The sequence below is a fragment of the Aythya fuligula genome, chromosome 1, assembly GCF_009819795.1.
Source record: "Aythya fuligula isolate bAytFul2 chromosome 1, bAytFul2.pri, whole genome shotgun sequence".
Lineage (NCBI taxonomy): Eukaryota > Metazoa > Chordata > Aves > Anseriformes > Anatidae > Aythya > Aythya fuligula.
The window spans coordinates 105,760,052-105,787,564 of record NC_045559.1 but is presented as its reverse complement, the minus strand read 5'-3'; the positions used below and the strand labels follow the sequence as shown (position 1 = coordinate 105,787,564).

The window sequence follows — 27,513 nt, the reverse complement described above, 5'->3', positions numbered from 1 at the left end:
AGCCACAAAAGTTGTGAAAATAGAATACAACTCTAAGGCTACTCCTACAGCTTCAGACAGTTTTTTTAATGTGTTATAAAAGCATAAAATTTCTCTTTTGCTTTTAATTCTCAATGTTAATAACTCAATGATACGTGACTGCAATATTCAGCTTTGACAGCTTCAAGCGTCAAAGGATGGAGTGAGGAGGTGTGGGCTCCCCACCTCTCATCCTCTGCCACATTCCCTCATGTATCTGTACACACTGTCCATGTGTGTGCAAATCGTAACCTTCTGTAGCTATCGGATGTACTGTTGAGAAAGGGCAGACCTAGGAGCCTACTGTTCATACTAGCACAGAATGTCCAAATGGATTTTATTATGAAAACTTTCAGACAGTAAAAACTTACAGGGCCACTAATGTCCTGCACAAGTGTAAGAGGTTTCTGCTGGGGTGCAGCGCTGCCAGCTGAATGGCTCTGACCATGTAAGCAAATTCCAAACCCAAGACATTCAAAGCTTGGACTGAGTGAAAACATTTCTATAATGCTCAAAATTATTTAAAAATATCTTTCCTTTTCAAGCTCTCAAGCACCAAATTACTCTTTATTTTTCCTGAAGCTGCAGTTAAGCGTTACACATTTTAATTCCATTTACAAAACAAATGTAAAATCCTGCTTCAAACAGGGAGAAATTTAAGAGCTCCAGACCAGATTCCAGGGCCCTGTCTCCCAACACAGGTTAACCAAACATTCCTAGGGACGAGCCAGGCAAGTTTAAGGCAGCACTCTCCTTGTTTGCCCGCTGGAAGCTCAGGAACACCAGAGATGAATGTAAATACCCTTTTGCAATGTTTAACTAACCTTGCTGGATTTGCCTTCCATGACTCTCTTTCTTTCTCCCCAAATCTGGGTGAAATTTAACGTTCAAAATGTGGTGTGGCAGCAAGCTCCAGAGTTTCTTAGGGCCATGTGAAGAAAATCCCCTTCAGCCTAAGCTGTCCTCTGGCTGCCTCTGCAGGACACAGCAGGTTTTGGGGTGAGTTCCAGCTCATTCTCCATCTTTCCCTGTCTTTTATAACTCTCTCAGCCCCAAACTTATGTCTGTAAAAATGTGAGTGGAAAGAAGTGAAGATCAAAATAACTGTCCAATGAATTATGCAAATTTAACCTTTAATTTATTGAATGGGGGGGAAAGGTCACCAGAATTTGCCATGAGATCCGCTAAGCCAAATGTACATTTAAGGTCTGGTTACCAAAAGCTGCTGTCTTGCACACGTGGCCTCTCCAGCCCAGATTTCCTGATGATACACTGGTTTCCCACTGGGACACTTACTGCCTGCTTCTGAACAGGCGACAATGCTGGGTGCTGAGAATGGGAAAGCCTGACTTCAGCACCGGGTGCCAAGGATGCCTGACAATGCAGCCCCCTCACAAAGCTGGTTATAGGATCAGCAAGCGTGTGCCTGGAGCACCACCAGCCTAGCAAACAACCGTGGCTCTCCAGGGAAGCTCCTCTGCTTCAGAGCAAGAGCAGGCACTTTGGGAAAGCAAGGCTCGCAAATGGCTGTTTGGAACCGCATCAACACTGGAAAATAAGAATTACAAGTTTCCTAGTGGGAGCCCAGAGAGCACAACCAAATCAAACAAAGACTGACTGCATGTTAAATGCAGCAGAGCTGGATGCCTGGGAGAGCCAGACTGCATCCAGGAATGCTGGAAGGGATGCGGGAGATACACTGGCATCCACCTGCAACGGGCTCCCTTGAGCTAACGCTGAGGATGCTAATGCTAACGACGCGCGATAGTGGCTAGGAGGAGAAAGCAATTACTCCTGATCTTCTGCAAAACACAAGAGGGAGATCGCTGGCCAAAGGCTGGATGTGGTTCTCCATTGTGCACTCTGGCACGTCCAGAGCCGGGCACCAAGCACCATGCAGTGCCTCGTGCCCATGTACCACTGCTGAAGTGTTTGTGTGGATCTGTCACACATGTAGGTTATGCCTGCAGAGACCAACTTACCAACACTGACCACATCTCAAACTGCAGAGATAACATTTAAATGCTTAAAAACCAAAAAAGATACAATTTTCATTAAAAGGAAGTTCAGCATCATTGTTTAGGAAAATACTAAAAGGTAAGATGAAATGATCATACACAGTTTTGTCTTCTGTTTATATTCTGGAGCAGTTCTCTTATGAGCAAGTTAGCCATCTACGTAATTTGAAATCACAAGTATTTCTCTGACATAAAATATTCAGCTCTTAAAAACACAAAGCCCTGCAAGACTTTGCGCCCTGTATTTATAAAGCCTACAAATGATTATGTGAGAAGTTCCCCATCTGTTTTTTTAAAAGTGTAACTACCTACAGCGTGTTTAAAAGCCTTGCGATTCCAACGTAACAATAACTGGCAGCCCACCGCCCCAAAAGAGACTTACAGAAAAACTGGGCCTCCCTTCTTCTGCAATAAAGGAGAAACATTTTAAAATGTCTTTATGGCTGTTGGCATAAAACCTACCATTTCCTTTCCAGTACGTTTGGGAGTTTTATTTCTATGGATGTGTTGCATGTTTTCTCATAGTAAATTGGGAACATTTGTTCAGACATCAGTTACGTGTAAGGATTCCTTAAAAATCTGCAGCTTGATGTCAGTTTTTGACCACATGGGCTCTTTGAAGGAGGTTTCATTTTCTATGCATTGTCTGTTTTATAATGTAACTAGTTCTAGTGCTGCAAGAAGACTGATCAAAAAGCACGTGTTGACAGCTGTGGAAGAAATGGCTATCAGATAACATTTCCTTCATCCTTGCACTCACTTTACCTGCCAATTCCCAAACATTTATTTTTTTTATTTTTTTTTTTATTACACTTACAAGTACTAACATTCCTGGAGACACAGGCTCAATAACAAAGCCAAATTAGGCTCTACACTATTTGTTCATTAACAATTACTAATATCAGAAGAAAGACCAGGAAAAAAAAAAAAAGGCAACTACATTTTCCCCCAGATTCTGGGTTTTACTTCTGGGAAGCCATTTGTAAGGAGAGCATTACCTGACTACACTGTGGGATCCAGTGCATGCACATTCACTGCTTCTGCATTTCGCGTATGTAGCTGCCTCACTAATGAAGGATTAAGATCAAAGCTTTCAGTTGTTGACTAAGATCACAACTAATTATAGTACTTCTGACAGTCACAACTGCTTACGGAGTATCTTTAGCAGTAAGGGTTGCTGTTGTGAAATGAACAGTTTTACAAGACAGTGTACCAATGCCTTTGTGAATAAGCTACTCCTCTTACAGCAGGGTAGCAACACCCACAAACAGACTACACAACAGCGAAGGAAAATGCTGATTGCCTTTTTATTACACAACGGACAAATTACTGAACGATACAGGACAAATGAAGGCTGGGAAAGGTTTACATAAGATATGAGCAGATTATCATTATTGTATATGTAGGGTGAAGGGTGGATCAGGATGAGCTTTGTGAAGTTATGCTTGGTTAATACAATTTAATTACTTGAAGCACATGTCAAACTAGTATGCTTTTTGGTACCGAGATCAATACTGGGGCATGGACCAATAAGTGTATTTCTATACTATACATAAATTATAACTTACTGAATTATAAATATGGACAATTATTGCCCTTCTTAGCACTTTAAGCTGGAGGACCAGCAGGTACAGTTACACTTTCCCACTTTTAATTACTTCATACATTATTTCACCAAGATCACTTCCTGAATCCTGTCTAAAATTAAAGCAAGAAAAAAAGGCAAGGGCAGAGTTCCTCCTACAAAGAAGAGAGGAATGAAATGTGAGAATGAAAACCAGACATGCCCCCAGCTTTACTATTTTACCTATGAGTGGCAGGTTGTTGTTGATGCTTGTTTCTTATCGTGATTTTTGGGAGAGAAATAAACAGCAGTGCTGTGCTTCAAGTGTTTGCATCACCTCATTGCGTTGACTGGTGGGAGGCAGAACCTGCAGCACTGGCACTTGGCTATCACCGGCCTCTAAGATAACTCTTTCTTCCAAAAACCCTTTCCCATGTTTTTATCTCCACCTTTTCCATTTCAGGCACTTTCTGGCAAGTCCCAAATCTACAATTTAGCTTTTCACTTTTAAGCTATGAGACAGCCTCTTAACTCCAGAAATTCCTGCAATCACATCTGTAATGCTACCAGGCGCCTCAACAACCTACTTATCATGAATTGTAAGAGACATGACCATAACCCAAGGTCTGAGAGGGAGCATTCTGAAGCTTGGGTAAGAGCTTCTGGATGCTTACACAAACCTTTTCAATATCCTCCATCACCAATCTTCACAATTGCTCGATACTTTGAGGTTAAGTTCTGAGAGCCAGATCTTTCGCCTTGCGACTCATCAGCACGTCTCCCTGCTTGGAAGCTAATTGCAGAGTGAACTGTGCTGATTATGTTCAGGGCATGTAATTCCTGTCCTTCAGGTCACCCAACTCCAGCTGCCCACTTTTTTATTTTCAGCAGAGATGTTCCATAATACAAACTCCCATTAAGATTTTCATTGACATTAAGGCCCATCCTTTTCAACTACATATTCATCACTCAGCCTGATCACAACTACTCCGCTAGGTTTTATTTATCTCGTACATTGCTTTCTTGTTGTGTTTTGAGGATTATCTTTAAGATACCTCAGAAGTCTTTGGATGTAAAGCATTCTTCATAAAAACTAAGGAGTTTTGACTACAATAGTGGGAAATCAGAAGATATAAAACAAGCTAACAGACTAGAGAAAAAGAAATGTATTCTGCTGTCAGAAAAAAAATATATGCATCTTGGTACTGAATTAAAAAAGCGCTCTGTAATAGTAATAGTTGTATGCCCAGGGTTCACATTTTGAACATTATAAAGGACCAGCAGGTCTCAAACTTTACTTCTGCTTCCTTTTCAAGATGCATTTTCCAAAAGTTTGTTAAATTAGATGAATGTTCCTAAAGTGGATTAGAATTCATGTTGTTTAAAAATGTCTACTAATTAAATTAAAAGAGATTCCAGGCAGACGTGACATGAAGAGAGTTAACATATGAAAGAGAAGCCAATCCCACCCAATGTTCCAGAGGGATGCTCCTTCCTTTCTTAATAGTTGGGTCTTCTCATTGTCCTTACTGCCCATCAAGGCTAAGCTACTTTCTCATCAAAGACTGAGTATCATTTCTGTAATAATTCATAACTTGCATTACTACTCAAAGAACAAATACAAGTCAATGTAACAAACTTGGCCTGAAAATGCAATTAACTGTCTCAGGGTGGAAAAATCACATCATGTTTAAAAGTTATACTCCCTTTTGAACTTTACTTTGCAAAGACTGCTTGTATCTCTCATTGATGTGTTACAATTTTATTTAAATAACGATGGTATCCAAACAACAGGCAGCTTGAAAGACAGTTTAATGAAGTCCTTCATGGAGACTTCTCATAGAGAAAAAAAATATCATAGTCATATTGTGTCTTATCTATTATTTTAACTATGGTTGATACTTGCCACTAGGGAATTTAAACTAGGTTTAAATTAAACTTTCTCATATTAGAGTCCTTCTGCATCAGAACTTCGAGACACATTTCCTATCCATGTACAGATATAACTTGGCATTCATCCTTTCATTGCATCTCCATGACTGCAACTTCCTTTTCACCAGCCCTGACAAATGCAATTTTGTGTTGCTCATATCTATTCAACGCTCATCTCAGCCATTAATTGCTCAGATCACTTCCCTGCTTTGTGTTCTTTGATTCATTTCTTTTCTTCCATCTTGTGCAAAATAATGAGCTTGTGTCAACTTTCAATGTATCTTCAGGTCTATTCTTTCTTTCTTCCCTTCATATTGCCCGTGATTACCCTCACTCAACAGTGAAGTCTGATTCTCACTCCCTGAGAGCCAAGAACTCCAGCTTCCAACAGCAAGTCAAATCCCATTAGGCAGTGGCTGAATTTTGAAATGAGGACCCGTCCTCTTTTGCTACCTCTTGTGCCTGGGAGAAGGTCCCCAGAGCAAACAGTCTCTTGACAGCCTCTCAAACATCTTTGCAACACACTGCTTCAAGGTCACTCTCTTCTGATTTGTCACCATAAATCTGAGCACTTATCAGGAAAAAAAGCATGCAATTATTCATGTTACATCAAATCAGAATGCTGTGAATAAATACAACAAAAGAGTATTCTCCTGAACATGCCTTCTGCCATGGTTGTAACCAAGAGATAGCAAGTTTTGTACATGGAGTACAAAAGAACACACAAACAAACAAAAAAACTGTTTAGATACATTTACAATATTTTTCTTTTGAACCCTAAACTTTATCCCATTGCTCTTTTAAAAAAGGCGCAGCCCAACACTGGCTCCACAGATGGTTCAAGGCTGAAATATAATTATGAATTTGTATAGAAGAAGAAACTGGTAACAGGAATTAATCATTTCCATTCCCTGAAGGTGGTAGTCAGAATTTACAATTTAAACAGATATTGGAATTCATCCATTTATAGCTCCTAGGCACTAAATGACAAATGTCAGGCACTCACAATAAACTGCAAAAAATATGTTTTTCTTAAGATTTCATCTACACTATTTGGAATTGGCCTCATCTTCATCAAGATGCACGATTCAGTACAGTTTTCATGCCAGAGAAAATAAAACACAGCAGATACAGACAATTCATGCTGGAGATGGTGGGACAGGGACACATTTATGCGAAGTCTTGAGAAGTAATGCCCCCTTTACTGCTAATTTGGGAAGCAGTAAGACAATTGAATACAAAGAGACTTTATGATAAAGCAACAGGTTGTCATAGTGTGACTGGCATACTGTAATTACAATCATTTCTTTTTGTTGGTTTTGGTTTTTTTAGTCATTCACATAAAAAACTTCATACTCATGTGAAATGCTCTCTTGCAATCGCACTACTTAAGAGGTATGGATTTTTAGAATTTGAAATGTTAGCTCTACACTTCTGTATTTTAAGTTATATCTCCAGTAGTGCTGTGACAAATTAGTATTGCAGCTAGTTGCTGTGATGAATATTTTCCAGCACTAAGTGCATTGTCGGAAAGACACATTCCTGGCATGAAGCAAGTTGCAAGCTTTACTGCTTTTATAGGCCTACGCCTGCCAGCTTCCCCATAAACCTCAAGAACAGTGAAAGGGCAGTATCATCTAGTTCAGATGAACGTGCTTTACATGTGGCCTGCTTTCTGTCTTAAGCCCCATACCTGACCTCAAAGGTTGAGTGATCTCTGAAGTTGTACAGATAAAACAAGCAATCACCCAGTAAATAAGACAGAGGATTAAAACATCCTTCGTAACAATTGGGTATATTTTACCACTCTGCTTACTTGAATGCCCTGCAGCACTCTAATGCCTTATCACTTATGACATGCTCTGGAAGTTGGCATGCAAGTTTAGCTGCCAAAGCTTTTTATTTCCTGTTAATTAGAAAGATGTCAAGATCCCGAACAAGTAGCAAATGGATAAAGGAAATTACCGACAACAGGAAATGATTGGAATATCATCTTATATGTCTCTGCTGTTGAAGGGTGCAAACTGTTATACATACTACCTAAGAAGAGAAATTAAACTGGATGATGCAAAGTGCTAGAGGTCACGTATTCTTCCCTCACTTAAGAGCATGAACTGTAAAAGCATTAAGGTTGGTCTCATTAATTACCAGGGACAGACTGGTACCAGTCAGAAGTCAAGGTGAAGTTAGCCTACATGTATATGAAGAACAGTAAGAATGGATCCTTCATATTGGTCTTAATCTTGTGCATAATTATTTTTATATCTAGTGTGACATTTTATGTATATTATTAAATTGTAGCTTTTAGTTTCTCTTCATACTTTCCACTTGAAATTGAAATAAAGTATTTGCCACTTACCAACCACCAAAAGATTTAGCAAGGTTGTAAGCTTCCAGCATTTAGTCTAGAAAAGAAATCATGTTTTACCTAAATTCACTCCACAAAATCTGTGATCATGCTGTAAGATAACAAAAATAAGAGCACTGGTTGACATTTGAACTTACTATTACCTTTCACAGGGAAGGTGGAAGAGGTTACTAACACTGGATCCTATCGACTCCCTCTGTTGTTAGACGTGGGAATTCAGTGCAATAATAAAACACACCCTGTTTTATCAAAGGTCATTTCAATGATATGTCAAACTTTTCAAAAACTGACTGTGCCACCAGAGTACAGTTTCCTTCAGCTTTAGATGCAGAAAAAATGCAAATATTGCAGCAAGAGTTCCATCGCATTCTTAATTTACCATATCACTGCTACAGGATCTGGAAGAGAGCAGTGTTGTACACAACAGCTGTTAAACTAAGCACATTTAAGAGCTCTGAAGCTCCGTGCACATCCAAGTTAAGACTGGAACATTAACATCATATCAAAATAGTTTCTAAAAGATTTACATTTTCCGTAGCTTTAAGGTTGTTTAACTAACAACAATCAAGAGGACAAGCAAAAAAAATCTTACAGTAGATTACTTTTTATTATGACAATAAGACAATTAATACCTTCAGTAATAGCCCTTTATCATCTGCTTATTCTTGTCAATACATACCCTTTTTGTGGTCATTAAATCTCAATTAACCATCTGATAGATGCTAATGAATTCAAAGAAGTCATTATGGCCAGTCACACAGAAGAAGCTTGACTCCTTAAATTGAATAGAAACTGTAGACAGTATCGAACATCCTTATTAAAAATCAATAGAGAGAGAGCATGTGGTCTGGCAGGCTAAACGAACTGGTAACAAGATGTTTAAAGCCTTCTACTTCTAGGGCAATTATACATCAATTCCAGTGTTGCTGCATGATGAATGGGAAAATTTGACAGCAGTAGCTCCTACCCAACAGACAAGTTATTTTTGTCAGACCTCAGAGCATCAGTCAAATTCATTGATAGCAAAGAGAGTCTAAGGCTTTGTACAACCTGACAGAACCACCTTTTCAGATCAAGGCTATCAGACTTCAGCAAGGAAGCAGAATAAAACATGATATTTTTTTTTTCCTGTAGACTGTGTTCAGGATATTAGTATTCAGTATCCGTATTTTCAGTATTCATAGTATATTGGTATTCTTGACAATGGAAACTTCTCGGATTTGGGTTCACTCCAATTTCAGCACATTACAAGAAATATAAACTTGTATTCTACCCTTTCATCCTTTGGCCACTATCAAGAGAAACACAATCATTGCCTGCTATTTCCTATTACTCTCTGTACACTCTAACTCATTTATCCTGCAAAACTATGCCCTGACCAAGGGAAGGCAAGTTTTTAGGTTCCATCTTGTATCCTGCCTAAGAGAAGCTCACTGGATTTTTACAGAACACTGCAGAGCAACAATGGAGAGAAAAGAGGTAAATGTCAGGGCAAATAAATAATCATGAATGCAAATAGTTGGGGGAGGGAGGAGCATAAAGACCAAATAAAAATATTAAATTAAGGGTGACAAAGAGAAGAAAAAAGGCCAGGAAAGAAGAGGGGTGGCCTAGATACTGAGACTGAAAGTCTTCTGAACTGCTTTTACCTTTTCTTCAATGAGATTGCAGGTCCAAGACTTCCTATAATCAGTTAACTCAATCCATCATTTTCAGCAACATTGGACTAGTTTCAAAGACAAAATCTAACTTAAGTGCTGAACCGTATCATATTCATGACTTCTAATAATTTTAATTGCTATTTCTATTCAGCAAAATGATGAAGGATTATGAGAAACAGCAGGGTGATACTGAGACAGCAGATGAAACCAAAGTATTTTAAGAACAGAAGTAAGAGGTGCATAGATCAAATGAAAATACATCAACAAGAAGATAGCTAAGGTAGCTTGGAAAGCATACGCTCTAGACTCAGAAGCTGCTTGAGAAACTACTGAAGAAAATGAAGAAAACAGACCAAAAATAGGATTCCCAAAGTAAACCAAGACACAAATGAAAAGAAAACAAATGCTAATGTGGTATCGTTTTATTGAATTGAACGTAAGAAAAAATGCACTTCCATGACAGAGAAAAGAGGAATATTCTGGGCTCATATGAATGATAAGCCGATCGCCTTGGATGCCAAGGCGATTGGCTCCAGGGCAGACGTGTTCTGCAGCGGAGCAGGGATCGGACAGGCAGGGCTGATTTTTCCAGCACCGAGCCCACTCAAGGGAGCCGCCAGGACCCGGCAGCCCTCGCGAGGGAGGCGAACGAGGCAAGAACGAGGCGTAGCGGGGCCAGCAGCGCCCCCTCCCCGGCCGTTCATAACCTGCCCCTAGGGAGCGCGGCCACCAGGACGGGCACACAGCGCGTGGCACCTCAGCAGGGAGAGGCGCGGCAGTTGGCGCGGACAGGGCACAGTGTTCCCCCCGCCCATACCAACACCTCCTCTAAGGGTGGCCTGCCGCTAGCTAGGCTGCAATGGGGTACACCAGGCACAGTGCGCTCTCCTGGGAGTCTGTACACACCCAGACCGACTGCCTGATCAACACTGTGGCAGTTCAGGTCTCTGAGTGCAGGGAGTGCCTGAGCCTGTTGCTACCACCTGCGGGGGGCAGAGACTGTGTGCGTGAGGTGTGAGCAGGTGGACGACCTGGTCCGCCTGGTGGCAGAGCTCAAGGAGGAGGTGGAGAGGTTGAGGGATATCAGGGAGTGTGAGTGCGAGATAGACTTGTGGAGTAGTCCATCAAACGGGACTTTAGGGGACTGGGATGGTTAGTGGATGGAGCGGGAGTGCAGGTGGTGTTTTTGTCCATCCCTACGGCGGCAGGGAGGGGTACAGAGAGGACACGGAAAGCCCACCTGATAAACACGTGGCTCAGAGGCTGGTGCCAACATAGAAATTTTGTGGGTTTTTTTGACCATGGGGCGCTTTACTTGGCACCCGGCCTGATGGTCGCAGACGGGTCCCTATCTCTAAGGGGAAAATGGATCCTAGGCCAGGAGCTGGCAAGGCTCATTGGCGGGGCGGGGCTTTAAACCAGGTAAGAAGGGGGATGGGGCTGAAACAAGGCTTGTTAGAGCTGTGCCTGGGGGAACAATGGCAAGGCTGGGAGAGAAGGCAATGGCCCAGCTGAAGTGCATCTACACTAATGCATGCAGCATGGGCAACAAACAGAAGGAGCTGGAAGCCATCGTGCGGCAGGCAGGATATGACTTGGTTGCCATCATGGAAACGTGGTGGGACCACTCTCATGACTGGAGTGCTGCAATGTTGGTGGGACCACTCTCATGACTGGAGTGCTGCAATGAGTTGTGGACTCAAATGAGGGCGTAAAGGCCTTGCAGAGGGATCTGGACAGGTTGGAGAGCTGGGCGATCACCAACCGCATGAAGTTCAATAAGAGCAAGTGCCGGGTCCTGCACCTGGGACGGGGAAACCCTGGCTGCATGTACAGACTGGGCGATGAGACGCTGGAGAGCAGCCTAGAAGAGAGGGATCTGGGGGTCGTGGTAGACAGCAAGTTGAATATGAGCCAGCAGTGTGCCCTGGCAGCCAGGAGGGCCAATCGTATCCTGGGGTGCATCAAGCACGGCATCGCTAGTAGGTCAAGGGAGGTGATTGTCCCGCTCTGCTCTGCGCTGGTGCGGCCTCACCTCGAGTACTGTGTGCAGTTCTGGGCACCACAGTATAAAAAGGACATGAAACTGTTGGAAAGTGTCCAGAGGAGGGCTACGAAGATGGTGAAAGGCCTTGAGGGGAAGACGTACGAGGAACGGCTGAGGTCACTGGGCCTGTTCAGCCTGGAGAAGAGGAGGCTGAGGGGAGACCTCATCACAGTCTACAACTTCCTCGTAAGGGGGTGTCGAGAGGCAGGAGACCTTTTCTCCATTAACACTAGTGACAGGACCCACGGGAACGGGGTTAAGCTGAGGCAGGGGAAATTTAGGCTGGACGTCAGGAGGGGGTTCTTCACAGAGAGGGTGGTCGCACACTGGAACAGGCTCCCCAGGGAAGTGGTCACTGCACCGAGCCTGTCTGAATTTAAGAAGAGATTGGACTGTGAACTTAGGCACATGGTCTGAACTTTTGGGTAGACCTGTGCGGTGTCAAGAGTTGGACTTGATGATCCTTAAGGGTCCCTTCCAACTCAGGATATTCTATGATTCTATGATTCTATGATAATGTCTGGCTATAGGCTCTTGAGAAGGGACAGGCAGAACGGAAGGGGTGGTGGTGTGGCTCTCTATATCAGAGAGTCTTTCAGTGCTGTAGAACTCGAGGATGGGAATGATAAGGTTGAGTCCCTTTGGGTTAGGATCAGTGGGAAGGCCAACAAGGGAAGCATCCTGGTGGGTGTCTGTTATAGACCGCCGAACCAGGATGAGGAGGCTGATGAGGAGTTCTACAGGCAGCTGACAAAAACTGCAAAATCGTCAGCGCTTGTTCTCGTGGGGGACTTCAACTTCCCTGACATATCCTGGAAGCACAACACAGCTAAGAGAAAGCAGTCTAGGAGGTTTCTGGAGAGCGTGGAAGATGGCTTCCTGACGCAGCTGGTTAGTGAGTCTAACAGGGGAGGTGACCCACTAGACCTTCTCTTTGCAAACAGAGAAGGACTGGTGGGAGATGTGGTGGTTGGAAACTGTCTTGGGCAGAGTGACCATGAAATGGTAGAGTTCTCCATTCTTGGAGAAGCCACAAAGGGGACCAGTAAAACTGCTGTATTGGACTTCTGGAGGGCTGACTTTGATCTGGTCAGGACGCTGATTGGTGGAGTCCCTTGGGAGGCGGTTCTGAAGGGCAGAGGAGTCCAGGAAGGCTGGGCGCTCTTCAAGAGGAAAATCTTAATAGCGGAGGAACGGTCTGTCCCCACGTGCCCAAAGACGAGCTGGTGGGGAAGAAGACCAGCCTGGCTGAACAGAGAATTGTGGCTCAAGCATAGCAGGAAAAAGAGGGTTTGCAATCTTTGGAAAAGAGGGCAGGCCACTTGGGAGGACTATAAGGATGTTGCGAGGCTGTGCAGGGAGAAAATTAGAAAAGCTCATCTGGAGCTTGATCTGGCTACTGTTGTCAAAGGCAACAAAAAATGTTTTTACAGATACATCAACGCAAAACAGAGGACTAAGGAGAATCTCCAGCCTTTACTGGATGTGGGGGGGGAACTTAGTTACAAAAGATGAGGAAAAGGCAGAGGTGCTTAATGCCTTCTTTGCCTCAGTCTTTAGTGGCAAAACCAGTTGCTCTCTGGATACTCAGTACCCTGAACTGCTGGAAGGGGATGGGGAGCAGAATGTGGCCCTCACTATCCATGAAGAAATGGTTGGCAACCTGCTACGGCACTTGGATGTATGCAAGTGGATGGGGCCAGATGGGATCCACCCGAGGATACTGAGAGAACTGGCAGAGGAGCTGGCCAAGCTGCTTACCATCATTTATCAGCAGTCCTGGCTATCGGGGGAGGTCCCAGTTGACTGGCGGCTAGGAAACGTGACGCCCATCTACAAGAAGGGCCGGAGGGTAGACCCGGGAAACTACAGGCCTGTCAGTTTGACCTCAGCGCCAGGGAAACTCATGGAGCAGATTATCTTGAGTGTCATCATGTGGCACTTACAGGGCAACCAGGTGATCAGGCCCAGTCAGCATGGGTTTATGAAAGGCAGATCCTGCTTCACAAACCTGATCTCCTTCTATGACCAAGTGACGCGCTGGGTGGATGAGGGAAAGGCTGCGGATGTGGTCTACCTTGACTTCAGCAAGGCTTTTGACACCATTTCCCACAGCATTCTCCTCAAGAAACTGTCTGCTCATGGCTTGGACTAGCGTACACTTCGTTGGGTTAGAAACTGGCTGGGTAGCTGGGCCCAAAGAGTGGTGGTGAATGGAGTCAAATCCAGTTGGAGGCCGGTCACTAGTGGCATTTCCCAGGGCTCGGTACTGGGGCCGGTCCTCTTTAATATCTTCATCGATGATCTGGATGAGGGCATCGAGTGCACCCTCAGTAAGTTCGCAGATGACACCAAGCTAGGTGCGTGTGTCGATCTGCTCGAGGGCAGGAAGGCTCTGCAGGAGGATCTGGATAGGCTGCACCGATGGGCTGAGGTCAACTGCATGAAGTTCAACAAGGCCAAGTGCCGGGTCCTTCACCTGGGGTGCAATAACCCCAAGCAGAGCTACAGGCTGGGAAACAAGTGGTTGGAGAGCTGCCAGGAAGAGAAGGACCTGGGTGTATTGGTTGATAGTCGGCTAAATATGAGCCAGCAGTGTGCTCAGGTGGCCAAGAAGGCCAACAGCATCCTGGCTTGCATAAGAAGCAGTGTGACCAGCAGGGCTAGGGAGGTGATTGTCCCTCTATACTCGGCTCTGGTGAGGCTGCACCTCGAGTACTGTGTTCAGTTTTGGGCCCCTCACTACAAGAAGGACATGGAGGTGCTCGAAAGAGTCCAGGGAAGGGCGACAAAGCTGGTGAGGGGTCTGGAGAAGAAGTCCTACGAGGAACGGCTGAGGGAGCTGGGTTTGTTCAGCCTGGAGGGGCAACCTTATCATAAGTACATTAAAGGAGGCTGTAGCGAGGTGGGGGTTGGTCTGTTCTCCCATGTGCCTGGTGACAGGACGAGGCGGAACAGGCTACAGTTGCGCCAGGGGAGTTTTAGGTTGGATGTTAGGAAGAACTTCTTTACTGAGAGGGTTGTTAGACATTGGAACAGGCTGCCCAGGGAAGTGGTGGAGTCACCATCTCTGGAGGTCTTTAAAAGACGTTTAGATGTTGAACTTAGCGATATGGTTTAGTGGAAGACTTGTTAGTGTTAGGTCAGAGGACTCGATGATTTGAGGTCTCTTCCAATCTAGACAATTCTGTGATTCTGTGAATATCCTAATGGATATGCCATAAGACTAATTTAGAAGTTGTTTCTTTTTTCATTTCCGATGTCACATGCCGTGGAAGAATTGCCAGTCTTAGAAGAGAAGATCATTTATCCTCTCAAACAGCATGGGCACAGACTGTACAACTTATGCTGCCAAGAAACAAGTTTGAAAAAGGAAGACAATCTAATTTCCAAGTTTGATTCAATCTATAATATTCTTTTTAAGATCATGGACAAGGTCATCCCTTGTAGCAGAATGATTTTCTGTAAAAAGATTACAAGGTTCTTAGGACTTGCATTTGAGCAGTCTCTTTTTCATCCTAGAGCAGACTCTGCAGTTTACTGGTAAAAGCAGTAAGTGCTGTAATTTTACCCACAACTTGTATACGACAAGCAACGTCACTGCATTATCAGTGCAACAAATTATAGTCATCATTTCAGGTTTAACTATGGGAGAATAACTCTCTGTTTCGTGATGTGACTGTTCTTTAGTCAGCAACACCTTTCCCTGTATGTAATAACTTCACAGTGCTATGAATGCCAGAAGTGAAACTATGATTTGAAGTGCTGGGTGAGCAACTGCAGCTCTGTATGCAAGATGCGCTATATTAGGAGACCTCTGAGTCAGCACAGAGTCCCACTACAGGATTTGGACAAAGAAATGCATCCATATGGCTCAGCTTGAAGGGCAGGAGCCAAAACAAATCTGTAAAAACTGAAAGTTTTAACAAAATCGCAATCTTGAATGAGTCAGGATCTACTTAAAGTCCTTATTTATGCTATTGTCCAGCCTCCACAAAAGTGTTCTTAAATTTTCAGTAATGCTGACAAAGGTGGTAATAATTCTTAACTCCCATCGGGTATATGAAAATACATACTTTTGCCAACCAGAACAGAAGTGTACGCACCTTTTAGAAGTTCTTCTATTTACCATAAAAGTAAAGTGCACAGCACAAAAGACTAATAGCTATTTTTTTTCAATCCTACCTTGTTGGCAAGGCAATTTGTCCACTGGGCAAAGGAACAGGTACTGTCGCAGGAGCAAGATACAGTATAAGAGGTTGGTGCCTTTCACTTGCCTCTTAGGGACCAAGCCAAGACTCATGAATTTTCCAGAGCGAAATGTGAATGTAAATCTAGTTCACTCCCAGTTCACTTGCTAACTGGGAATACTTCCACATGTAAAGTAACAGAAGTTTCAGTTTATCAGTTATTTTCCATTGTTAGTTTTGATGGCTATCGTATTGTCTTTGATCCAATCACCATTTAAGCATGAAACTCGCCTTTGATCCTATTAAGCAAGATACTCACCTACAGATGACTAAAAAAGCACCTGTCCTTTACAAATTCTGCTGGTCATAAGAATAAAGAATAAATACAGCCCCATCTCAGCTACCTAAAACTAAATGTGCCAGAGGTCAAGTGGCTTTTCCAGAGTTATTGTTCAACACCTTTCTCACTGCAGAATTTTTTCATGCCCCTAATCTGCTCGACCAGTTATCTTCAGTTGACTTTTCTTTCCTTTTTCCATGTGTACAGATCGACTGCCCATTAGTATCACATACCTGCTATTTAATTACAGAAACATTCCTTCATTAAGATTTTCTTCTTTCCACTTCTGCCCTAAATTCACTTTTGTTACAAAGTCCTACTTTTTCTTGCCTGTTACAGAGTTCACAATCAGAAAGACAAACCATGTTATTCAGCTCTAAAAATGCCTTACTTAGGACAGGAACTTAGCAGTTCAAAATGTAGTTCTTTTAGCAAATACATTATAGATCTAATTCCAACATGCAGCATATTTCTTCTAGGAGCTACATATGTAGCTTATTTCTTCTCTCCTTGCTACATCTGGTGTTGCAGAAGCTGATCACTCCTGCCCATTCATCTAGTCTTCCTCCTCATCCCTCCATGGAGCTCTGAGCAGCTCTACAAGAAGCGAAGATGAAACACGTCCGGAGGGCTGGAGTAGTAATCCTGCCTTCACGAGTGCTCTCCAAAACGAAATGCAGCTGCTGAATCCAGTGCCTGATGGACCAGCTGCAGTATTCTGCTATGGGCAAAACCAACTTTCTCAAACCAAAACCACAGCGCAAATGCACTTTCTTTATGGAAAGTAATCATTAAAAAATGTGGTGTGTTAAACAAAGCAAGTGGGACATTATTTACATTTGTGCACATCATGGCTGTCAGGAAACCTAAATATCAAATGGTAACTCACCTTTTTCCTTGCAAAAACACACACGTATTCAATCAAAATTTAAAAAAAAAAAAAAAAAGGAATCATGTCTTTCAAGGCTGGAAATAAATTGTCTGATATTCTGATGAGCTTATACTGCTTTGATGAAAAAGAAATACATGAAAATACAATGTACAAACTAAGTGCTATTTTTAAACTTACCTGAGACTTCCCTAAAATTCTTTTTTTTTTTTCCAGTAGAAACATTGCACATGCAGAAACAGGGACTCACAAGGTGTTAGTGAGCTTTGACAGAAGATGAAGACAAAGTGAGCACAAAGGCCTGGTCTACAGAAATGTTAGGCTTCTGCCAGCCATCTACAAGATTGTCTAGAGGGCAGAGAAGGTGCCTGCTACCATGCTGGGTTAGCAAGAGGCTATCGAGGACCTAGAGGTGAGCGAGGTGCTGGACAGACCGCGGGCGGCAGGAGCAGGGTTAGTGTGAGCCCAGGCCCGCTGCCAAGCGCCGGGGCCGGTCAGAGAGAGGCGGCGAGAGGCCAGCGGTGCACTTACGGACGCTGCCGCAGACTGCCATGCAGTACTCCTCCGAGTCAAAGTTGTTCCTGTTGCCGCCGCAGCCGCCGTAAAAGAAGGGCGCGCACTTTCCTTCGGCCACGTCAAAGTACCAGCGGGAGATCATCGCGCGGCAGGGACCCGTCTCGGCTTGTTCAGAGCACACCTCTAGTCAGAGGAGACCCGGAGGAACCACATTTAGCATGAAAACGGCCTTGCCTGGGTTTCCACCTACCCAGTGTGCTGAGGAACACCTCAAGAGGAAACCCAAATTACTGTCCACTTCAATGCTTCCCCCCGAAAACCACCCCAGAGATAGTGCAGGCACATTTTGAAGCGGTTCAGACTCTTGCCGCTAAGCCACAGGCCTGAAGGTAAACATCTGAAGGGATGAGGTGCCAGCTTCTTTACTGTTGGCCTGTAGCTATGCAACCCCCCCAGACTGATTTTCCTAGCTTATGTAAAAGAAAACAAACAAACAAAACATGTACCAGCTATACAGGAGAACAAATTCTCTTCAGGCACCTAATTATTATATACAAGCACTGACAAAGAAACTCCCTCTTGCACCCGGCTCGGTACAGGGGTTGTGATTCATAGTTCAAGGGCTCACATATATAAAATTAGTGCCACAGCTTTACTCCATCCATGGGAAGAAATCTCATCCCCAGTGAATGTACTGAGGGGAAAAAAAAAATTAAAACAGCTTGCATTTGTTTTTATTGTGAGCTGCCACAGTCTTTGCCTATAACCTGAAACACACAAAAACCTGAGGGAAAAAACAAAAACAAAGCATGCAAATTACAGAAGATAAAGGAAATTCTGCCCACAATTTGGAATCCAGCCAATTACACAAGTAAACATACAGCCCTTTACCAATAATGTTCCAAACAGGAAAAAAAAAAAAAAAGGAAAAAAAAAGTTCTATCTTCCAACATGCATATACATCATTTCAAAACCACATAGTATCAATCATCAATATGCCCCTCTTTTGCTTTCATCCCCCACACTACACCAGCAGACAAACTGGCACGCTCACTAGAGGCGTCTAAATCCTCTGCATGAATGTGAATTTTGTGAAAGGCAGTTCCCCAAGGGTTGAATGGTGGGGAGAATCATCAGTGCACTGGCACTGGAAATGCCGTGTGCACTCGTCACCTCTAAGATGCTGGCTACACAGAATCCCTCCTGGCAGACTGTCCTGACAAGTGATCGGCTCTGCGCTCTCCCTGGGAACACCGCTGCTTACTGCATAGATTTGAGATTCATTTGTCATCAGTAGTTGATGCCTGTCTGCACTTAAATATGTAACACAGGTATAATTTTACACACACATTTATTTATAGATATGGTACATGAATATGCTAATCTTAAGAATCAATTTTAGGGAGCATCTACATTTGCTCCAAGATAAGCAGACCAATGTATTTTTTTTTTGCAGTTAACAAAGACATACTACAAATCCTACAGTTCTGTATCAAGCAATTTTTGAGAAAAAAGCAAACCAGATTTAATTGTGCAGACCATTAATTACAATTAATTGCATGCTATCGTAAGATTAATTATATACCACATTTAGTACACAAGTGGTTGCTCAGATTTATTTTCAAATAACATCTAGACCTGCCATCCAATTATGCAGCCAAACCCTCACACAAAGCTAACTTTGCAGAGACTTGGAAGAGCTGCCAGATGTCAATTAAAAATGAATAGTGACTCATGACATTAAAGAGACAGGTATAATCAAGAGAATTCTGGCTGGCAGGAAATGTCATTTCAGAAAACAAAGGTCTCAACATCTCTGTCTTTCTTTAAAAATAACTTAATTCATGTTGACTACGGCCTGACCTCTAACTACACCATAAGTACCTTCTACGCTTCCCTCAAAATACTAGTGTTGCTATAAAGTCTGCCACATTTCATTTTGTACTGTTACGTGTTATTGGGATGGGAATGATTCATGTATTTGGTCTGAAATTTCCTACATGTACAGCTCTCACAGAAATAGGAGCTGAGACTTTGTGTATATGCAAATAACGTGCAAAAGTGAAGGTAACTGTCCATCAAATAACTGATGCCAGCGATAACATGGAATTAGCTCTCTGGAAACTACAGTCATTCATACACGTGAAGATGCACTTGGACACGCATTCTGGAAACCACTGCGTAGAGCTCTAAAAACAGCAAGACTGAAGCAGTGGAGCCTCCACAGCCGACCAGATTGCTTTCAGTGAGTCCTAAATGGCAATTATTTCACCACAGAGAGAAATGGCCTACTGTGCAAACAGTTTATGACCTACATGAAGACGAACAGGAGAGGGAAACTGCTCCATCACTGCCCTCACTGAGGGAAGCGTGTTGCTCGTTCAGGGTAGGAAACTTCTTGCTGCTGTCACCCCTTTTCCAGCAGTGCCACCACTGTCCACCACCACCTTACCTCCATGGAGGGTTCCTTCAGCCCTGCTTCAGGGGTGAAGGCACATTTTTAAACCAGCTTCAATGCTTGAAAAACAGCCCTGGTTGCTCCCATTGCTGGGCCAGTTGCTCTTCCCATGTCTCTCCATATCCCCATCACTTGTGCTCATTTAAAAAAGCCACAATTTAATCTTCAGCTCTACTGCTGTAACTGAGAGGATGGAGCAATGAAGAAGAGATGGGAACTTCCGCAGCTCTTCTCGGGCTAAGAAAAAATTACTGCCATCCATATCCTGCTTCCCTTCCACTGGTACTGAGTGTAGCAATTAAAGCCTATGATGGATGAGCTATGGTACTTTCACAGATATTAGCAGCAGGCAGCATACATGGCTACATGATGCATCAAAAAATTAAAAGCTGTCTTTGCTTCACATAGTAATCCTGTTGCTGAAAACTGATTAAAAGATGAGTTACTTTTTGCCACTGTGTAATTCAATTTTACTTGTTATCACAAATAATTTTTGTCCAGTATAGCATTACTGTGAGCTTTGCTTTGTTTAAGGAACTGGCTCACTATCCCCTTCCAAAAATGCATTTTTTGCCTTTGGATCTGCAAAACTAAACAGATTAAAAAGGACGTGCTTTTGTCACAATTCAGGTTCATAAAGTGGTCTAAACTGTAACTCTGTTTTCAGACGCTTATAATTTTCACACCATCCTTCTGCAACTGTAAAACTCCCCATCTTCTCTGCGCCCTAAACCAAAGATTACAGTTGACAGTTCCTTCCCTCTCCAAAACCTTACATTTTGTACTTTCTTTTGAGATAATCATGGGAGAATAATTCAGGTTTTCTCATCTGAAGCTTCTTATACACTTATTCTAGTTTCCTGATGCAAAAAGAGGTATTTCTAACAAAGCAGGTAGATCACTCCCTGGAGAACAGTTCTGTAGCAAAGCTTTTTGATTTGCTTTTAAATTAATACATTAAGGTGATATACTGCAAACAATCAACGTGGACGTTGACTGTTACTTTTCCTTAGAAATGGATAAGCATAGTTTTCATGTATGGGGACATTGATTTACAGTGGCTCCACATGACGAACTTCCATAACGCTCACTTACCAAAACGCTGTTAGCAAAGCTAATTAAAATTTATGTGCAAACACTCTAGGTACTTCTGATGATCAATTTTTACAGAGGAAAATATAAAATATGGTTCTGAATGTCATCTCAAAATTTTTCATTACCATATAAATTGGTTCTGCTTGTTCCTTGAAGAAAACTGATTTTAAATCAAAATGAAATAATTGCTTTATTTCAAAATCTCAACTCCACGTTTGTGTTTTTTTGTTTTTTTTGTTTTTTTTTCACATGGGACTAAGACTTGCTCTGTGAACAACAACATTTTCAATAGAGGAATCTGAAATAGAATTTAAACTTCTAAGGGGAAAAAAAATCTACATTTACATACTTCTATTACTGTAAACATTACGGTTATTCATTATTTTCTTCAGGATTTGAGTTTGTACATGATACTTAAGTGATTGTGAAAAGTAAGCTCATTTAAATGCTGGCACAGGCTGCTCCGAACCTCAAACCAGAAATTAAATTTGAAGTGTTTTAAGAAAAAAATAAAAAGTACAAACAGCAGGAGTTAAAGAATCATCTCGGACCTGTCTTGGAAGCTGGGTTCTATATTTACTTTACACCTCTGAAAAACCTCTTCTGCCTGGATGCTGCATCAGAAAGATCCATCACGTTGGCTTACAAGTATTACTCATTCTTTAATTTAGCTGTGGTATTGGAAAATACAATGTATCTATGACTTTTTCTGTACCATCAGCCCTCGAGCTGGACATTGATATTTTCAAGTATATGCAAATAAAACACTCTCGTGTATTTTACACATGTGAACCAGCTCAGTAGCACTGGTGTATGTGTTTGTGTTGTCCATGTTGGTATCAGTTCAAACTGTGTCTCATACTCACACGAACATGTAATTACTCACATGTATGCATGTGTAATGTCTGCTTGTGTAATGTCTGCTTGTATAATGTCTGCATTACTCACATATAATGCACTTAGCTGCTTGAGTAAATAGGACCAGAATTATTTATTTTACCATTTGTATTTCACCAAAGAACAAAGTAATCAATTAATGCAAAAGAGGACAAAGGAATAAACCTCTCAAATATATATCATGAGGTATATGCTCCACTTTACTATGTGCTAGTACATAATATTGTAAGTGGAGTAATTTTGGCTTCCATGTCTTCAGGAACAGAGAACTATAGTTTGAAGATATTAATACACACGCATCTATTCTAGTCTCCATTTTTTAACTAGCTGAGAAAAATGAGACAAGTTAAAGAGTAAATGCACACTGTTTTTCTTACACTGTTCTTGTTCCAAAATGGAACGATAATGTTTCATTCAATGAATTAATCACAGGGAATATTTAAAGATAATCTCACTGAAACAAAGCCTCCTCATTCTGAATATATAGTTAGAAAAGGCAGCCAAATTTTAGTTTGAGTATTTGAAGACAAAAGCTAATTTCATAGGAGGTTTTTGGAATTAGGAAGAGACAGCTGGGAAGCTGGCACAAGCTCTAGGAGTAAAGTTGGTGCATTAGCTACACGACTGCTAAAATACTTTCTATAGATAAAGTTAAAAGAAAAAGCAAAATGATGAGTTCCGAGTGTAAAACTGAAAAACAGCCTTTCTTAAAAGCGTTATTTCCATCCTAAACAATTAACATTGGATTTTTCTCTCTAACGTTTATTCTTAATCTACTGGAGGGGGATATTTGGTACATGAGAAAAAAAGAATTGTACACATGGCTAGAATACAAAGCCTTACAATTTTCATGTGGAACAAATATGTGACAATGTATTTTCTATCTGTTTGTGCAAAACACAACGATGTTTTAAACCAAGGTGCCAAATAGTTACCACTGATGGCCAGAACCCAAACAAATACCCCAGCTTGATTTTTAAGTGTAAGTCAATAAAATTTCATGAATTTATGTCTATTTTACGGAAGTTGTAATTGCCACCTAACATCATAATTATGCCAACATGGCAAGACGTGCATATGAGGATTAGCTCAAAAACACATTCCAGACTTTTTACACAGCAAAATAAAATATTCAATTAATAACTGCTTCAATATAGCAAAGTGACATTTTATCTAGGGAAGCAGATTCCTGGAGGATTTCTTCTGTCAGGAAGTAATTCAAATGAAACCACTCTCTCCCCTCCAACCTTAAGTAAAACAACACTATTACTGTGTTTAGTATTTAGTACATTTGCTCTTGACCCAAAATATTAATAATATATTGCTTTTTCATCAAGAAGATTACTAAACCCTAAAAAAGATTTATCTTTAATTGCAACATATCATGAAGTTCTATGTTACAGTGGAAAAGCTGTGCTTTAAATCATAATGTCTAATTAAAAGCTATCAGTTATTTTAATGCAAATCCATTAGGTTAATTTTATCAGCTCTTGCTCATGTGTTACTGTAGATTATCACTCTTAATGAAGATCTTATAAAAAAATAAATAAAAAAAAAACAGAAGAGTTAGCATAACATGCACTACTTGTATAGCAATGTGCCAGTGCTTTCTTAATATGGAATAATACAACCACACATTATCACTTTACAAACAAAGCATACCGCACAGCCTTGAAGGAAATGGAAAACAAGGAAATACTACTTTAACAGAAAGATAATAACCTTTCAAAGAAGAAAGTGGAACAAAGCCATTGAAGGTGAAAAGATCACTATTAATCTAGTATATGCTACTAATATTCTAGAATTATCCCCCAAATTACAGTTGATGGGTCTAGTAATCAGTGTTAACCTCCCTTACCTTAGAATAGGTGATAGCTGTCACTGAATGTATTTGAAGTCTTTCAGACATATAAGTCCACAGAAAAAAAAAAAAAAAGAAGAAAAAAAAAGAAAACAAAAGTATGCTGGATCAATAAAGCTAGGAGCTACAATACAAAGATTGGGCTACTTTTCTCCTGCTAGGAAACCAGAATATGATATCCTGCTTGCAACTCCAGATTGCAAACATAGTTAAAATGGCATGTCAACAGCACTGCTGAGTTCTTTCCTAGCTGTTTAAAGAAATCCAGTTGAATTAGATAAAGCAAAACCGATCGCTGAAGGGCAGCATTATGTGCTAGACGGGGCTGGTCATGCTTATGCTGAATCTCCCCCATCTGCCAGTAGGTATGCGAAGATGCTGCCAAGTGTTTTTGCCAGGCTGCTGTGTTTGACCCTGCTGCTTTCCTTTAAATGAGACCTGATTGACTGCCATGCTGACGGAAAGCATTAAGTTCAAATTGCTTATTCTTTGTCATAAGCCAAGAGAGACTGATTTTTCTTATCGCCTGCTGTGCTGAAGGAGAGCAGAAATCACAAACAACTGCACGCAACGCGTTGCTTGCTTCAGTCACGCACTGCAAGGATGACCTGGAGCCTGGATGGCTCACAATCAGCTCTGCACAAACCTGCAGGGTGGCAGCAAGCTGCTCTGCTGCTTGCACCTGACCACCAGAAAGTTACCTCCCCTGCTCCATGCAGAAGCAGAATCAAGAGCCACAGGTTTCTTGCAGGGCTCCGTAAGTGAACCACACTCTCTTCATCGCAAATTCCGTGCTAACATCTCACCAAGGGTGAAAAATGCAGATCTGACATTAATTCACGCTGTCGATCCCTGTAACCTCAGACCCACCATCTGCTAGATTTAACATCTGAACTCTGGCAAGAGCAGATCTGAAAGTTCAAACTGGGTCTGACGTTGCACTCCATATGAACTGAGACTAGAGCCGGTCCCTCAGCAGAGACGGGAATGAGAATACTGGCAAGTCCTGTGCTAGGAAAAGTTTATTTGCACTTCTGAATAAACATTATAGCTCATAAAAAATATGCTCACTACAGAAATTGAATGAAAAGACTACCCTCCCATCAATGACCTCTCATTCTCTAAGCAAGGCTGTAACTTCCTTCTCACTGGAATTAAGTCTGGAAGTAGATCCGCTATTGCTGTTTTGATCGTGACTCATTAAAGTATGCATAGAAATAAAATCGCCTGACAAATTGATTCTACAATAGTTCAAGTGTCTTTAAAGTATAACATTGCACTTACGCTTTTCAATTATTTATGGCTGATGGCAGTCATTCCATTGATTTGGGGGAGAAAAGGCTCAGCACCAGCCCACAATTAGACTTAATTTATGGTTTTAGAACAGTTCTTTGCTGATTTCACATTGAAAACCAACTTCTCTAAAAGCGGACACACCCACCCCCTGTGCTCTTTAATGCTATGACATGGTATTAGCCACAGCTCCATAAAGTACACTTAAAACCAGCTGTAAAGCATCTATGAAAAGCATCTTAGGATATGTTTTATGAATGGCATTGACTAACACGTAGGAAAAGTAGCCTGGAGGCCTCAACAGAGCTCACATCCACAAGAACAAAGCTCCAGTGCTTAATCCCACTTGAAGAGGCTTCCCAGATGTCTCCACAGCACGGCCTAACACACACCCACAGTGCCTACAAGGCACCTCTGGCTTCTTCATTTGCACCAGCAGCAACAAATTTTCCTGTTTGCAAGTTCACAGCAGATGCTTACCATAGAAGATCCCGGACCTGCTGGCAGCACCAGGAGGACATGGAGCCTTGAGGGAAGCTTTCTCCCAAGCGTGGCAAGGAACACAGGAGCGGGGGCCAAGGCTATGAATTACGTGGGCATTCCCACATTTGCAAATAAATGAGCATTCTGCATGGTGCTGCTCATTCGGATGTCACTTACAGGCACTCAGAGAAAGCCTCAGCACCCTCCGTGCCCCAGGAAGGCTGGAGGTCAGAAAGCCCGAGGGGCTGGGGCAGAGCCGTGCTGGGAATTTCTATCAGTAGCAGACTGCCCTCACCCCATCTACATACAGCAGGACGTACTTGGTCACCCAGGGTGGGAAATTTTGTACTTGGGAGGAACAGGACAACAGCTTTTCATTGTCAGCAAGCGTGCATATTTCTAAGGGATTTTTAAAAGGTTGCTTCAATAGTTTGCTTCCTATTTTTTCTATTTCACATTCATATTATTATATACTATTTTCCTGAAGGCTAAACATCTTAACCTCTTTGAAATGTCAACCTCAGTAAAGAAAAGAGCTCTACCTAATTTGTCCTCATTTCCACTCATCCAAAATCCCATTAAAGTGAAGTGTTCTTTTTTTTCCCCCTCAATATTCATTTTCCATTCAGAACAGGGCGTTTTATCCCCAGGTGGTGAAAGCTCACATATGGAAATATATTTAATTGGTTTAAAGATTTAAACATAATCTCCTCCCAAACCCTCCTCACTGAACTGGCTCTCCAGTAATTGAGCAAAACACTCAACAGACAGAGTTATATAAGACAGAAATGCATGGGATTGCTTCTCCAACCTTAGAAAGGAACATTTGCAAACCATTTTACCAAAGCATTAATACTTTTGATGAGGGAGCTTATCTATACACAGACTGAGTAGTAAAGCTAAATGAATAGACTCACCCTTTTCCAAGGCATCTCCTTGGCACCCTTCTGTCACATGCACGTGAGAACTCATAGAAATCATATTTAAAAATACTACTGCTCTGTTGTGCATGGACTAGGGTGCTACCTCCTGCTTTGAGCTGACACTCTCTTCTCCCATAACAAATGCACATGATATTGCACACATGACTTTTCTGTGTTATTTACTATACATGGCAGTCAAATATTATTTAGTGTGACTTGAATTAAAAACAAAAATAAATTGGAAAAAAAAAAAAAAAAAAAACACCACAAAAACAACAGGATACCTCTTCAGTTTCTATCCACATCATATGCAATGACCAGATACCTGCAAAGAATACTTATACTGGGAGAAGGAAAGAGGAGGGAATTCAACTTCCAAATTACAAAGGACAAAACATAAAGATGCAGCAACTTACGGTATTTTGCTGTTTGGAACATTTTTTTGTCATAAAGGGCAACTACACAAAGCAGCAGGATTAGTTTTCCAGCCCCAAGCTAAGTGCCCACGAATTTACCTCTGACAACCTCTTCCACAGACTCTGTAGTTGTGGTGGTAGTGGTTGCAATGCTGGTAGTTCTTTCAGTTGCTTCCTCATACTCTTCCTCTGTCTCTTCAATTTCATCACCATCACCATCGTCATCGTCATCATCAGCATCTTCATCTTCCACAACAGTTAACTCTTCATCTTCCTCTGGCTGTTCTTCTACTACCTTATCATCACTAAATGAAGAAAATGATAATGATGTGTCAGCAACAAAATGACTTCAAGGTGGTGAGAACGTTTTGTTTGGAAACACTGTAAAGGACAGGAAGGTACCTGTTTCTCCCTCACCCCACCCTTAAGTAAAAAAAAAAAAAAAAAAAAAAAGAATCAGTGATGCTGGAATGTCCCACTGAAATCAGAAATGCTTGAAAAAAAAAAAGAAAAGCTAACATTAGCAATGCTGTGAGAAACCTAG

General features: G+C 41.8%; 1 protein-coding gene across 2 annotated transcripts in view; it reads right to left on the bottom strand.

Annotated features, from left to right (window-relative positions):
• APP (amyloid beta precursor protein) overlaps positions 1-27,513 on the bottom strand; it is a 178,157-nt gene that overhangs the window by 71,323 nt on the left and 79,321 nt on the right. The window contains exons 5-6 of one of the 2 annotated variants that reach the window (XM_032183216.1): positions 27,069-27,274; positions 17,559-17,726 (exon numbers count right to left, since the gene is read on the bottom strand). In XM_032183216.1, coding sequence (XP_032039107.1) covers positions 17,559-17,726; positions 27,069-27,274 — 374 coding nt within the window. The remainder of the gene's footprint in view (positions 1-17,558; positions 17,727-27,068; positions 27,275-27,513) is intronic. The other variant, XM_032183224.1, reaches the window with a different exon arrangement.